Source organism: Lepidochelys kempii, chromosome 7 (genome assembly GCF_965140265.1).
Source record: "Lepidochelys kempii isolate rLepKem1 chromosome 7, rLepKem1.hap2, whole genome shotgun sequence".
Lineage (NCBI taxonomy): Eukaryota > Metazoa > Chordata > Testudines > Cheloniidae > Lepidochelys > Lepidochelys kempii.
Window position 1 is genome coordinate 33813673 of NC_133262.1, and position 14647 is coordinate 33828319.

The 14647-nt window shown below is 57.2% G+C and overlaps 2 protein-coding genes across 3 annotated transcripts; both read right to left on the bottom strand.

Moving 5' to 3' along the window:
* Nucleotides 1-512: 512 nt before the first annotated feature.
* TMEM179B (transmembrane protein 179B) lies at nucleotides 513-5745 on the bottom strand. Its single transcript, XM_073352094.1, has 5 exons — nucleotides 5615-5745; nucleotides 2960-3147; nucleotides 2735-2869; nucleotides 2378-2456; nucleotides 513-1795 (listed from the first exon to the last, which is right to left on the bottom strand). Exons 1-5 carry the CDS (start codon nucleotides 5708-5710, stop codon nucleotides 1637-1639), a joined length of 657 nt encoding a protein of 218 aa, XP_073208195.1. The 5' UTR covers nucleotides 5711-5745; the 3' UTR covers nucleotides 513-1636.
* Nucleotides 5746-6917: 1172 nt separating this feature from the next.
* On the bottom strand, nucleotides 6918-13640 carry TAF6L (TATA-box binding protein associated factor 6 like). Of its 2 annotated transcripts, none has more exons than XM_073352095.1 (10): nucleotides 13358-13640; nucleotides 13046-13132; nucleotides 12686-12836; nucleotides 12009-12059; nucleotides 11189-11283; nucleotides 10716-10790; nucleotides 10340-10560; nucleotides 9926-10058; nucleotides 9419-9547; nucleotides 6918-9014 (listed from the first exon to the last, which is right to left on the bottom strand). In XM_073352095.1, the coding sequence occupies exons 1-10, from the start codon at nucleotides 13502-13504 to the stop codon at nucleotides 8217-8219; spliced, it is 1887 nt and encodes a 628-aa protein (XP_073208196.1). In that variant the 5' UTR covers nucleotides 13505-13640; the 3' UTR covers nucleotides 6918-8216. The 2 variants fall into 2 exon arrangements, with proteins under 2 accessions (XP_073208196.1, XP_073208197.1); XM_073352096.1 differs by having other exon boundaries at nucleotides 6918-8999; nucleotides 13358-13639.
* Between the last annotated feature and the right edge of the window lie 1007 nt (nucleotides 13641-14647).

The window sequence follows — 14647 nt, forward strand, 5'->3', positions numbered from 1 at the left end:
AGTTGTTCTGACGGCTAATTACCCCCTAAAAAATCTGCACTTTTTCCAGCCTGAATTTCTCCAGCTGTAGCTTCCAACCATTGGATCTCGTTCTGCCTTTGTCTGTGAGAGCAAAGAGCCCTCTCCCATCAGAAATCCTCTTGCCATGTAGATACTTATAGACGGTGACTTTACAGTCAACTCTTAACCTTCTGTTCATTAAGCTACACGGCTTGAGCTTCTCTGGTCTCTTACTGTATGGCAGGTTTTCCAGACCTCACATGATTCTGGTGGCTCTTTCCTGAACCCTTTCCAATGTGTCCTAGCACAGCATCTCCCAGCCACATGCAGGCTTGGCTTAGCCCTACTTTCGGGGTGAAGCTTGAGGAAATCAGAGCCTGCAATGGAAGGGCTTCTTAGTATTTAAAATGAGGGAGAGGGTCTAGCCCCCCACTTGCTATTCCCTGAGGCAGGAGGGGTGGGGAGGGAGGGGGAGCGTTCCGGGAAGACAAAATGGCCTCTGCACAAGCTGATCTGGTGAAAATCATCCTTTTAATAACAAGGTTTAGTACAAAATGAAAAGGCACAAGAAACGGGCCCAGTTCCACATACCATAATGGTGCAAGGTTTAGTGGGAGATGATCCCGACCCCTGAGCAGGAGGGGGTCTGCAGAGGCATTTAGGCATGAATGGGCCCTTCCCTCTTGCTCTGGTCTTCATACACCCTGTGAAAGGCACTTGATGGCCCAGCAGGATTGCTGCACTTAGGCAGCTGGCATTTTCTCTTTGGCTCCTGAAATGAGGTGCCCTCTCACTGAGAGGGTATGGCAACCAGCTTTGGACAATCAGACACCCACCCGTTGGCGCTTGTGTTTCAAGGGCTTCCCCTGGCGCTTGGGTTTCAGGGGCTTCCCCTGGCCCCACATCCTGTAACTAGTGTCACGGTGGCGCTGCTGGGGCTTCTCTCTCCCATCCAGGCAGGGGCCCGCTCCAAGCCCTCCTTTCCCCACTCCCCAAGAAGAAATGCTCTGCCTCCACTGACCTAGTTCTGTGATTACACATGCCCAGCTGGGATGGGCTCATGCACTCCCAGTATCTCTGGTATCTAAGGCAGATGCACTGCATGGTCTTACATAAAGCCCATCACAATGACATCAGAGAGCTTCGGGGGAGTGGGGATTGGATGTGGCTGCCGGTGTCCCCCAGATCCAAGGATTATGAAAGCTGCAGTGTCGACAGTGGGTTCCGGTGGGGACATCAAGGAGCACTGCACAGCTCATGTCTGTGCTGAGATCCTCTCATATCCAGAACCCCCCGCCCCCCCATAGGGTGCCTGTGTGCGAGGTGAACCCTAGCCCTGGCCCACGCCCTCTGTAGGGGTGGAGGTGGGAGGAGACATGTAGTGGAGGTTGGGACTGTGAGTGGGATCACGACAGACAGCCAGGATCATTGGCTTCCTTCACTATCAAGAACCAGAACGGCCAAAGGACGACAAGCAGAGCACCCTTGAAGCCAGAGGAAAGGCACTGGGGGTGGGGGGTGGGAAACGCTTCCAGCCCTCTTCTCTTCCCCCCTCGTATGCTCCTCTCTCTCTCACACACACACACACACACTCCCCCCTTGCCCAAACTGAGGCTGCTTGTCCCTCCCGGTCTCCTCACGGCCTCTGTGGCCGGGCACCAAAGATGGCGTCTGTCTCGGAGCTCCACTCGGGGTCGTTGCGCTGCAGGAGCTGGAACGGGGCTTCCTGCCTGCGCTGCACGAGCAAGAGGACCAGCAGCAGACACCAGAAGAAGAAATTCACCCAGGCGGCCGCCTGTCGGAGTGGGGAGAATCGCATGCAGCAGGGGGTTGGTGAAGCACGGCTGTGTATCGCCCTCCCTGCTGTCTCCCTCAGACTCTTCCTCCAAAGCCCCCGCCCCAGGAAGAGGTGGACAGACCATTGGCTTGTCCAGCTGTCTGTCCTGCCTGCTCCTTCATCAGCAAACACCTGGCTGTACCACTCCTGGCCCACGTGGGGTGGGATTCCCTCCTTCCCCAAAGCACGAGGGTGTTCGACTACAAACACCAGGGGCTGCCAAGATACTAAACCCGGCTGCCTGGAGTCCCCCAGGCTGACTGCACTGCAGCAAGCGGAATTTCCTCACACTAATTGTAAAGGGACTGGCTGTTAATTGGATGCAGCCCACCTTCTTCCCTGCCCCCATGATCTCCTCTAATGGGACGGGGCCCAAACCAGGGGCTTGAGAATAATGGCTCTCACAAGCCGCTCAAGCTGTGTTGGTGCTGCTGTGCTTCCACATTTACACAGCCCTCCTTGAAAATCTTGGGGGCAGGAGTTCTGCTGTTCCCCCCGCCCCCATCAGCTGCCACCCCCCGCCCCAGAGTTAATTCTCACCTCAGCACTGTAGAGATTGTCGTAGAACCTCACTGCATTATACTGTGGGGACCACTTTACATGCTGGGCCTCTTGGCAGCTAGAGTGGAGTTCAGAGAGGACAGAGCACAGATTAGCTGGAGAACTAGAGGAGGAGAAATCCCACAGGAATCGATCCCCCCCCGCCCCTCTGTGCTGGACCTTTGCACCAAGTCAGAGCCTGTGGCTGCTGGGAAAGTATTGAGCAGGGGGTTGGACTAGATGACCTCCTGAGGTCCCTTCCAACCCTGATATTCTATGATGCGATCCTGCTGGGTCAGGGAGTCCCTCTGGACATTGGGAGTGAGGTCCTCCCCTGAGAGAGAGAAGCCCACCTACCTTTTCACAAGTTTGGTTTGGAGGATGGATGAGCACAGAGTGTCCATCCCAACCCGGAGGATGCAGGCCGAGACCAGCAGGAAGAAGAGGATCACAGCAGAGACTGCCAGGTTCACAGTGAGCCAGGTGTGATCCCTGGAATGGGATGGGGGAAGAGATCAGTGGGACCAGGCGGTGGGACTGACTGGCTCTAACTCCCCACCCCCATATGTGCCCTCTGCTCACCACCGCCTCTCGTCCATGCAGCAGCTGTAGATGCCATAAAGCAGCACTGCGAAGCAGTACACAGCGATGAGGATGGAGATGGCGGCGACGAAGTAACAGAGGGAGATGTTACTGAAGTGAGACAGAGCGAGGGCCGAAATATTCTTGTCTACAGACCCATAGAGGATACACTGGCCACCAAACTCCCCCTGGGAACAAGAAAACAGAGACAGCCTTCATGGGGGGGAGATTCCACAGCACAGGGGACATGGACACTTCCATTCGGCAGCATCTCCATTGTTTTATAGCAAGGCATTGAGGCCGTGCCTAGTCCCTGACCAAGATTGGCAGGGGGGAAGAGGGCGGGACTCCACCAGCATCTGTCTTTAAGATGCCTGTATGCCCCTTGGGGATCTGAGGCCCAGCTCTCCAAAGGTATTTAGGCACCTCACTCCCATGGGAAGGGAGTTGCTTAAATACTTTTGAGGATCTGGGCCAGAAACCCAAGGCATATGGTGTACCTGTCATCTGGCTGGCACACCTGCAGTCACACATTTGCCCAGCCCCACACGTGCCATACACAGCCTATTTCCATGCTGGCGCTGCAGCTGTGTGTGTTTTGCGCTAGGATTTCTGGGGTGTGTCCCAAGGCCCTTAGCACTTGAAGCTGCTCTAGAAACTGGTTTGTGGTGTATTGTGGGAGAACTTGTCTGTCCTTCCCAAACCCCTGTGTGAAAGTGGTTTCAGCCTGTCACTGAGCCACAGGATCATGCTAAGCCCCCTGCTTTGGAAGTCTCTAGGAGGAGCCCCTTCAGTGTGTCAGACCCCCTAAGGGTCTCCCTTCCTCCAGGATAAGCCATGCAGCTTCACCTCCTCCTTTGACTGGACCTCTGGGCCTCCAGCTTCACACCATAAGCTCTGTTGAGTGAGTCCCTGATATAGACTTGTCCACTCCTCAGGGATTAGTGCACCTTGCCAAGCATCTGTAGTGACACCAAACAGCATCACAACAGTCAGGTTTATTCGTTCACTGACACACAGCATAGGAAGCCCTTTGGGTAGCACAGAGACCTGAAGGTTAGAGCACAGTCCATTCGGGTTAGTCCAGAGCCCAGCCAAGCTGGAGTCAACCCCTTGGTGCAAGCTGTCTGTCACTGCATTTGATCTGCTTGGTCAGGCTCCTGACTCCTTCCAGCAGCCCACTCTTATCTTCCAGTCTTCACACCTTCCCGCTCCCTTATTCTCCTTCTGGGGAAGGTTGCTCTGCCTCCCTGCCGCCGGAGGTGTGGAAATCCCTGTCCCTTGAGGTCTTTGGTTGCTAGGCACCAATGTCCAGGTGATTGGATTTGCCATTGTCTTCTCAAATGCTCTATTGATATGGGGGCCCAAGCCCCAGGCAGCTAGCCAACACCCACATCTCCTAGCCTGAGCTGAGAGCAAACGTTCCCTTTCTATCCCCACTGGGGAACAGTGCAGCACACTGGAGAAACTGAGGCAGACAGGACTCATAGAAATATTACAAAATAGTCCTACTTTGTCTCAGTTTGCTACAGTTTTGCAGAGGCACTTCTGTCTCGGCACTTCCTCCCTCTGCCCATTCCAACTCGGGGACACACTACGGAGCCGTTGGAGGAGACATAAGTAACTCACAGGTCACATAGGAGGCTGGTGGCGGAGCAAGGTGTGTGACCAAGTCTCGCGCTAGCTGGGCCATCTGCCTGCCCTTCCTCTCTGCAGTAGCCATGCTGGGAGCAGAGAGCTGGGGCATTTTACCATCAAGTTCTTTAACCCTGCCTGAAGCAGGTCTAGGTTCAATTGGCAGTACCCAGTCTGGCTAGCTCCTCCCAAGCCCCTGAGCGCTGCCGGGGGAGAATTTGCTCCGATCCTCCGTGGAGACCAGGCCTGAGAGCCTCACAGCTTGGCTCTGTCACTTGCCTTCGAAGCTCTTAGGGCCAGGACTGATGACTTCCTGTGTGGATGTGGAGCCGGATAGGTGCAGCCAAATGGAAAATACAGTAATGGCCTCTCTGGGGCTGAACGGGAGGGAGAAGAACAGCAGTGGGAAACCAGTGTCTATGTCCTGGGAGACACAGGACCCAGTGCCCCAGATGGGAAGGTGGGGCCTGTCTGTGCACAGGGAGGGGTGTGTGTATGTAGGCGGGGCAGGAAGGAAACTAACTGCTGGAGCTTTCCTGCCTCTTCAGGGGCCTCAGCTGACTCACATTAGCTCCAGGGCTGTGCAGCTCACATGACAGGCAAACGCTTCCCGCACCACCTGGCAGGTAGTGATGAGTCTTCCCAGGGCCTTTTTAATTACCCCCTGCCCCGCTCGGCACCCCGTGCAGCTAGTTAGGGGCCACTGGCTGTCCAGGGATGGACAGTTTAAAGCGGTGGAGGTGGTGGGATAGAACCAAGGGGCAGGGGCGGCAGGAGAGAAGCCGCTGGGTGTAATGGCTGGGGATGCTGCAGATTGCGGGTGTTTTGGGGGCAGTGAGACTAGTGGGGGGCGCTGCTACGGCTTGTGGACACGGAGACACCACAGCCATGGCCAGGGTGCACACTGGGGCCGGGTGTTTCCCTTGCCTTTTTCCACCGGGGGAGCTTTCACCCAGCCCCTGCTTCCCCCTCGCGCGCGCGCCCCTTCCCGGACAGACCGGGCCCCCCCCGGGCAGGTACCTGGGTGACAGTCAGGGCCGAGGCGCAGACGACCCCGCAGAGGAAGGCAGCTCCATACAGGGCCAGTTCCCCCAGCTGCAGCGCGGACACCGCCATGTTCCCCTCGGCCAGTCCAGGGCCCGAAGTCCCAATCCCCGCCCCCTGGGAGATCCGCCCCCGGCAGCCTGGGGAGGCTCCAGCGGGACGCCTGCTCACGTGTTGTGTCCCCCCCCCTCCATTTCTGTGCTGAAATGAGCCTGTCCCTTCACCCGCCCCTAGTTAGTACCGCGAGAGAGACCCCTGCTCCCAGCAACACCTGCCCCCGCCGCTGTGTGCTGGGCTAACACACAACTCCACCCCTCTGGTGTGCACAGCATGGAGCCTCTCACCCCACATTGCGCCAGGCGCTGTACAGCACAGGCAACCTAGAACGGGTTACCCACAGCCTCAGGCCTTACCACGCAGCTGGAGGGCTTGGAGCACCACTGATTTCCACACCTGCCCCTGCCAAGCACAAGGGGCTCCGGCCTCTGGGCAGCAGGCATCCTAGATCAGCTCAAGAGGCCTAATCCCAAGCACATGCTGCCCACATGTAAACCATTCCGTGTGAGAGCCTCTGGAAAGGCTCCCCCGCAATTATTCTTCCTCTGTAAATCATAACCAAGTGCTCCAATACATCCCCTTGGGTAGGAATCGGTTGCCATCTTCACTAGCAATCCTTGTCCTGCACTCATTACCACAGTACCTGAGTGCCCCCCCATCAGTGCATTAAGCACCATGACGGACATTTGTTCTCATCCTCTCGCTAGCAGAAACGTGTGAAGGGTTTGGATTGTTTTCTAGCAATCTATCGGTAGGTATGCAGCAATGTGTGAGATAGAGATGGCAGGGTCAGAGGAGCATGGAGTGGTAAGGTTTGTTCTGGTCTTTAGTTCACATGCCACAAGCCTGGGGTGGCTCAGCTTCCCTTACGCTGATCCCCTGATATTTCTCAGTTGTAAAAGATCCATTTGTGTTTGGTCAAATTCCTAGCATTGGCTGTACACACAGAGTTCCAGCTGCAAAGGTGCTTCGTCCATTGATTTCCACCAACTTCACTGTAAGTGCTGGGGGATTGGGCCTTTTCCAGACCCAAGCCTCTATTAGCAGTTGTGTTATCAACTGGTGCTTTCTGAGCCAGTACCCTCTCTTGGAAGATGAACTAATAGCTAATCTTGAACAAATGACTTGTTTTCTATTGGTTTCATATTGCTGCCCATCACCTTCCCACGTGAGCACTTTCCAGTTCCTCCTTTGGAGAGAAATGAGCCCTGGAGTACTGGGGTGGAAGATAACAGAGAGGGTTTATTTTTGCTCTGGTCCCATCTCCCACTCTCGGAGGATTTGTACTCGCTGCTGGGAGCTGTGCCTGTGAAGCATCACAGGAAGACACAATCACATCCTTGACACGTTACAGTGAGTGTTGAAGAGGCCACAGCCCAGCCCTGAGCCTGTGCAACTCTGCATCGTTCCCAAAGATTGGCCATATAGTGCTACTGAAATGCAACTGAGATGTGGTGATACATGGTTGAACCCCCTTTCACGCCAAAATAAACACAGTTACAACAGCCCTGGAATCTTTCACATGCTCAAAGAGCAGTCAAGTCCTGCTGTTTAAAGCCACCCTCAGAAAATGTTGCGGGCCCCACTTTATAGACAGGCTCAGCTCCTCTTGCCAGGCTTTGATTCAATGTTTGAGAGGAGACAGACATGGCAGGCAGGGGGATGGGTGAGGGTAGGGCCCCTAGTTTATGGTGGTGGGTTAGGAAGACAGAAGCAGGTCCCTCAGCTCTGAGAGCCAGAGCGCCCTAGCTGTTAGTTTTCCCTTAGCTGCCTGCAGTAAGCACTGGCCCACATTCCAGAGGAGCTTCTAAGGGGCAGCCTCGAGCAGGGGCAAGACAGGAGGTGCTATAGCTATCCAACCCCATGCAACAAGGGAGAGGTCAGCAAGCAAATCCTCTGTCCCCAACAGCAGCAGTGTCTTTATTAAACAACCAGGTGTCAGTACAAGGGTTGGGGAGTTGGAGAAATGCTGCACGCTGTCAGGAAACCCCAACTCCAAGGGGAGTGCTGAGGGTAGGGGCACTCATCCCTCAGGGGAGGACATGGCTTGGGGCCAGGGAGCTAAGATGCTTTAGTTAGACTATGGAGTCTGCTGCTGTGTGCTGTACCTAGATCACACAGAGGCCCTAAGCCCTGCAATCACTTCCCCTCTCCCACACATACTCTCCCATCACCTCCACAGCAAAGCCTCAGCCATCATACAGCAGAAAACCCTGGATGGCTCTTGGAGGAGTGCACAGTTCATCGGTGCAGAGGTAACAGGCTCAGCCTGACCCACAGTCTGGGCATGTGGGAGGCACTGTTGAGTGCAGAATGTGTCTTCAGCACCCCCTGCAAAGTCCAGAGAGTGCTGGGTAGGCCCCCTCCACCCTGGAAGAGAAATTCCTCTCCTGAGGAGTTTGGCTTGCGTGGAGGCCCCTGACTTCATCCAACAAGGGATCCTCAGTAGTACAGGGGAGGGATGAAGGGCCCACACTAGGTTTGGCCATGAGCTGAAGTCCTGGAGGGGAGAGGTCACTCCTCAGAGAGGCAGGTAGAGGGAGTACTCTGAGTGGGCCCACTTCTTCACAGGCTTGCTGGTCCTGCCAATCATGGGCAGCTTCTGGGCATAGCGGGAAATGTGGCTAGGGCCATGATGCTGGGGGAAGCAGGTCTGGAACAGTCGGCCCTGGCACCGCCGGCCCACCTGCCGACCAGCAATCACAAAGCTGAAGTGGGGTGGCCCCTGTGGGGAGAAGCGGCACTTCTGGAAAACGTCACGGACCCCGGGGCGGAGGCCCTGCTGGCGTGATGTGCTACGAGAGCGGGGCACACTGGCTGAGCGATGCAGGGCCGGCCTGCCTGGTGGGTAGTCTGCCCGGGGGCTCTCCTCCTCCCGGGGGCTCACTGTGGCATTGGCTGTCAGCTGGGGCATCTTGCGCACCACGTCCCCTGTGCCAAAGGCTGGCTGCTCTTTCTTCGTGTCCAAGACCTTGGGGCCAGGAGGTGTCGGCTCGGCTGACTGCAGCCCCGAGCCCGTGCCAAAGCGGGTGGCCAGGCTGTCTCCAAAGAAGTCATAGAGCTCCCGGTAGGTCTCGTGCAGGGAGACAGTGGGAAGGTCAGCAGAGATGCCAGTACCCAGCTGGGGGCCCCCACTGCCAAGCTGCAGCAGGTGGCTGGTGATGCCAAAGCTGAACTCCACTTGGGGATCTTGCAGGGGGCTGAGCCAGGGAGAGCTCTCCCGCCGGCACCTATCCCTACGTGGCCTGTCCCCCTGGGCTGACACTGACTGCGCCTTCATCTTCAGCAGGCGTTCTACCGCCACCTGGCAAAGGAAGAGCTGCTCTGGTTAGAAGCCCTGGTCTCTCCGCTCCTTAACCCCAGCTACAAACCCAGCCGCACACAGCAGCAGACTGGCGGATCCCTGGCTCAGCTGGGCCTCTGCGTGAGGCTGCTGCTCACAAAGCCCTCTCTGCCCATCCCCATCCCTGATATAAGGGGCAATGGAAAACCCCCTTCACCCTACCCAAGGAGAAGTCAAGTCACCCCCATCCCTTTTCTGGCAGGGGCCCTGTATCTAGTCTGACAGGCCAGATGCTCTGCTACTGGGAGATGGGAGCTCAGTGCCTTCCCTTCCCTGAGAGCAGGGGCTTCTGGACTGCCTGGAACTGCAGTGAGTGTGTTGGCCGTACAGGCAGAGCCCTAGCCCAGCCCTCTCCTCTGGATGGGTGGGGTTAGACTCACCAGAATGGCACCGTACACCTTGTGCCCATCGGCCTTCACCTGAGCATTAGAGACAGAGTAGTCGTCGAGCACAGCCTGCAGGTTCGCCCAGTAGGTGGAGAGATGGGGGTAGAGGACTCGCTCCACAGCCTGGAGGAGAGAGCAAAGTTCCATCCCAAAAATGGCCATTTACTGACTGGGCTCAAGAACCAACAGCACAGTCACTGCATGAGAAGCTAAAGTACCGGCCAGAGGAGCTGAGCCAGGGTCCTCTGCCTTGTGTGTGCACAAAAAGAGATGGGAGTGGGGCACTGTGCAGCGGTTACCAGCCCCTGCAGCAGGTCACCACTTCCTCTGATGCCCCCACAACATAGAGGGACCCAGCGTAGCCACCAGCCTGGGATAGCATCACTGCTTCAATTCTCAGACCTACCTCCCAGGGAAACAGGGTGTTTGGCCCGGGTACCACCATCGTCTGCTTGCCTCCCTCTGCCCAAAGATCATGTGGGATCGAGAGCTGTCCCTTACCTTCCACCCCAGGGCATGCAGCCCCACCACGGCCCCATAATGAGAGCAAAGCGGGCGCACCGGATCAGCCAGCACCTTCTGGAGGGACAGCAAGATCTGGTGGTACAGGCCACTGACAAGGTCGCCATGCGTCCTGAGGGAGGAGACCGAGCAGAGGCTGAAAATCCCTGGAGATGGGACTCATCGTGCATCCCCCCCAGGACCCTCCCCTACCCCATCGTGCTTCGTCAGAGCTGTGGGCATAAAAGAAGGGAACTCCAGACACCCTTGGGGCACAGTGCCCTGCCTGGGAGAGCAGGGGCAGCACTGGACTCTGAAGGAGACTCCCACTGACACCAGACATGCTGGTGACTCCCCTGCCTGGGTGGTGGGGGTGGCAGTGATTCCTTTCAGCCCCTCCCCGCCAGGCCGCACCAGAAGATATGGCTCAGGAGCATTGCAGCGTAGTCCCGGAGCGTCCAGTGGTCATTGAGGGGGTTGATGGATGCGGCAAGTGGCTCCAGCACGCAGTACATGACGCTGGCGATCAGGCTCTTGACATAGGAGCCCAGGCACAGGTAGGGATTCTGGATGAGGCTCTTGGCGATGTGCAGCAGGCGGTTCAGCTGCTCCAGGTCATGGCTGACGGACTTCACCTGGCCCAGGAGAAGGAAGAGAGCAAAACGCTCGTAGCTGCCAGAAGGAGGGCATGGGCTGCCCTAGGGGAGCCACACGCTTGGGAGGGTCTCCTGTCCACCCCACCCTGTTTCTCACGTGGGTCATATGTTCAAGGGCCTCCTGCTCCACTCACCCCACTGACCACGTAGACAAAGTAGGGCAGCAGGGCTGCGATCTTCGAGTTGGTCTGCAGGTCCTGGAGGGCAACCTGGGGGAGGGGAGTGTCAGATAAGGGTCAGAGGAAGAGGGGTGCCCCAGCCAGGAAATGAATGGAGAGCCCCAGTCTGGGGGGTGGGGGGGAACAGGGAGGAGAGGGGTTGCACCACGGTTTGTCATGTAGCCATTCTCCCTTAGTCAGGCTCCCCCCACAGGGCCAGCGATCCCTGCTGCATGTCCTCCTGAGCCACTCGAGCCATCCAGAGCTGGTGGGTAATTCTCCAGCTGGACCACTGGTGCCAAAACTTTCAGGGAACCTTCCTCTACTGGGTTGCATCAAACCTGGAGCAGAAGTAGCTTCTGTGGAGGCTGGGGCTCTACAGTCCTTGAAACACGCCCCCATTCAGGCCAGTCTGAGATAAAGGCACTGATCCCCAGCCCCGCACCCACCTTCATTAGCTGTGGGTCATCCCCAAGCACAGCTCGGGTCACATGCTGGTAGTACTTCAGCAGGTCATCTGAGAGAGTGGAGACAGCACTGGGCACTGGAGGAAAAGCCAGGAAGGCAAAGGTTACGGGAATTCAGTGGAGACCCCTCCAAAGCACCATGGATCCCTAGGAGGGCAGCAGCAGCCCGAGCCCCAGTACAGTGTAGAGACCTGCCATGGGGCATTGTTCAGAAAGGCGATGGCAGAATGGGGGTGGGGTCAGGCATCAGAGAATGACCAGGGGAAAACTCTCATATGAAGAGATTGGGATTGTTTAGAAAAGGGACAGGAGAAAAGCTGATAGATAATGACTGGAACAGAGAAGGGAGATCGGGAGCTTCTGTTCTCCCAATCTCCTCACACAAGGACAAGGGGACAGGAGCGACTGAAAGGTGGCAAAATTCCTAACTGATAAAAGGACATACTTTTCCACACACTGTGTGATTGGCCTGGGGGACTCCCTACCGCAGGATGGTGCGGAGGCCAAGAATTAAGTGAGATTTAGAGGGACTGGATGTGTATCTGGATAACTAGGACAAGCGAGCATTGGGTAGTTAATGCTAGTAAAGATTTGGGAGGGGAGAGAAAACCTCCTGGCTCAGGGCTTAGTTTGAGAACAACTTAACAGGGAGTAGGATGAGGTCATTGTTAGCTCTGCAGGGCAGCAACTGTCTGTACAGCACCCTGCACAGGGGGCCCCCATCCTGGTTGGGGCCTGTATGTGCAGCTTCAATAAAAGAGGGAGATAAGGGCAAGGGAATGGGTTACTGAGAAGTTCTTACCAGCTCCCTGTGGTTCCAGATTTCCTTTCCCATCCAGATAAGAGACATGAACTACAATGCAAGTATAGATGCTGTTAAACAACCTGGCTGATCCCTCCAACTGTCCCTGGGCCAGGATGCTCCCCTTCTCATGAGGCAGCCTGGGAGAGAGTTCTAGGTACCCAAGTCACAGAGCATGGGGCATCAACCCCCTCCTCACTAGCTCTGAGGAGACCCCACTTGGGATATCGTGCTCAGGTCCAAGCTACGCATTAGGTGCAGGTCCAGGGAAGAGCCACTAGCTCAACAGCTTGGATCTGAGTGCCAGAGGAACTAATTTACAGTGGAAGCAACATGTGTCTTGCCTGGCTGAACAATGACTAAAGGAGACTGGTAAGCAATCCTGACGGGGAACTATCCTCCCTGGGGGCCTCCATTGCGTCCTGCTATGGGATAGATGTGGTGGGGACAGACAACTGTCCCCAAGGCAGAGGGGCTAGGTGGGTGTCCTGCTGTTTGCAGACAGGGGGACGGGATGTGCCCATGGGACGCTCCCCAGGGAAGGAGCTGGGAGCCCTGTAATTTGGGACATTCAGAAGTAGGCTGCCTAAAGCCCTAGAGAGAGCGAGCCTGGAGGGAGAACCCTGGAGGATGGAGTAACCACACACACCCTGCCCCCCCAGCAGGGTGACACACACCTCTCACTGCTGTCTCTGCACAGCCCTTGGGGAGGTTGGTGGCCAGGGCCAGCTCCACCAGATTGATCTCACGATCCTCCTGGAAGTAGAGTTCCCCTTCCTTTATAGCACGGAAGGGAAGGGGGTCCTGGGAGCCATAGCCGCACACCACCTGCAAGGACACCAGACGGTCACTCCCTTGCCAGGCCCATCTTGGGGACAGCTAGGCCTGCCACCACCATCAGTGGCCCAGTGGAGAGGGCTGATCTGGGCGCTCTTTGAACTCCACCCTGCTAGCACCGGTCTGTGGGCAGGAGAGAGCAGCAGCAACAGGCGGGCTCCTGGCTCAGCCTCCCGCTGCCCCCTCTCCTGCTCGCTCACCTCCACGTTGCTCCAGCGAAGGGCCCGGTTGAAATCCTCCACCGTCAGTTTCCGGCGTTTGGTGTGTTTCATGAACTGGGAGCTGTTCTGCAGGAGGGGAGAGGGAAAGTGAGGAATCGGTGGGACCAGCCCCAAGGGCGGGGGGTGCGGCGTGGGGGGGCTCGAGTCTCCAGCCTCAGGGACAGCCGCCCACGGGAGGCGAGGGGCTCAGACCGCTCCTAGGGGCAATCCCTCCCCGGGGAAGGGGGTCACAGGCCGGCCCCCCAGGCCCGGTGCAGTCTCCGCCCCCAGCGCCGGGCCCGGCTCCCGCACCTGGGCGGCCTCCCGCAGGCGGTAACACACGTCCTCGGCCAGCAGCGCGGCCACCTCGTCCGTCAGCTCCAGCCCCGCGCTCTCCGCCATCAGGCGCACGGACTCGCGCGGCAGCTCCACGAAGCGCCGCTCCTCGCGCTCGGACATGGCGGCGGGGGAGGGCACTTTGGGGCAGAGGAACTCGGGGGGGGGGGAACCGGGGTTCACCCGGCTGCAGCTCGAGCAGCCTCAAACCCTTACTCCACGGCGCAGCTAGCCCCGCCTCCGCCGCGTCTCAGCCAATGAACAGGTGGTGTAGGGCAGTGGAATCCCAAGCGCCTATTGGCCGCCGTGCAAATCTATCCAAACCCACGTGGGAACACGGCCTGAGGCCGCCAGGGGGCGGGGCGCGTCGAGCTCCCGGGACAGCAAAGGGCGGGGCTCAGAGTTCTGGGCCCGGGGGAGCGGGAGCCGCAGGAGTTCGAGTCGGGCTCGTGCCTCAGCGGCGGAGCGGGGCGCAGGCGCGAACGCTCCCGCTGCAGGAGCTGTCAAGCTGCTGTCCCGGGCTGTTCCCCGCTTTGCACCAGGCAGGCTGGTTTTAGGGCTTCTCTGCGCATGGGGAGCGTCCCCTGTCACTCCACGGACCTAGTTACACTTGAGTGGGTCCAGGGGCTTGGCTCGTGTGACGTTAACTTCGTGTATGGACACGCCCGTGCCGGAGTAGTGCTGCCTTGCTGCAGGTTTAGCTGCCCTGCAGGGGTGCCGGCACACACTGTTAATCCAGAGTAACGCCCAGCTGTAGATGGACCCATTGCCCACATAGCTGCACCTCAGTTGCCAATTTAGGAAAGTATTCTTGTCCAGGGCGGTACTCCAGCACACGCATAAAGCACATTGATTTAAGCATGTGCTTAAAAAGTAGGTGCTGAAGTGCTGACCTGACTAGGAATGGGTTTCAGAAAGCATTAAGTACTTTCTTAAATTGAGGACTTACATCTATTTCCACACTTAAATAAACGTGGGGTGATATCAGAGGGGCTGAATACTGGCAGCTCTGCACTTCCTTTGCTTGTCTTTCGGGAGGCCGAGAAGAGAAGCCACAAATCTTCACTGCCCTCTCCTTTAGTGACAGTATAATGCAGCCCCCTCGGTAAGGGGGAAGGGAATGATGGTTCTCAGGACCACCAGCAGCCTGGCAGCCATTCAAAACATGTTCCCCTGTGATATCCAGCCCCACACAAATCCCAGATCCTCAGTGTCCCCTCCCCCACAAAGAAGCAGTGTCCCGACCCTAATGTATTAGCTTTACCT

What these genes read in the sequence shown, in the direction of transcription:
- TMEM179B (XM_073352094.1), bottom strand. Translation starts at nt 5,710, where the DNA reads ATGGCGGTGTCCGCGCTGCAGCTGGGGGAACTGGCCCTGTATGGAGCT. An exon ending in TGCATGGACGAGAGGCGGTG is followed by an intron (nt 2,870 to 2,959) that starts GTGAGCAGAGGG and finishes ATCCCATTCCAG; the next exon opens with GGATCACACCTGGCTCACTG. An exon ending in ACAATCTCTACAGTGCTGAG is followed by an intron (nt 1,796 to 2,377) that starts GTGAGAATTAAC and finishes CCACTCCGACAG; the next exon opens with GCGGCCGCCTGGGTGAATTT.
- TAF6L (XM_073352095.1), bottom strand. Translation starts at nt 13,504, where the DNA reads ATGTCCGAGCGCGAGGAGCGGCGCTTCGTGGAGCTGCCGCGCGAGTCC. An exon ending in TTGTCTACGTGGTCAGTGGG is followed by an intron (nt 10,561 to 10,715) that starts GTGAGTGGAGCA and finishes CTCCTGGGCCAG; the next exon opens with GTGAAGTCCGTCAGCCATGA. An exon ending in CTCCTGAGCCATATCTTCTG is followed by an intron (nt 10,059 to 10,339) that starts GTGCGGCCTGGC and finishes CTCCTCCCTCAG; the next exon opens with GACGCATGGCGACCTTGTCA.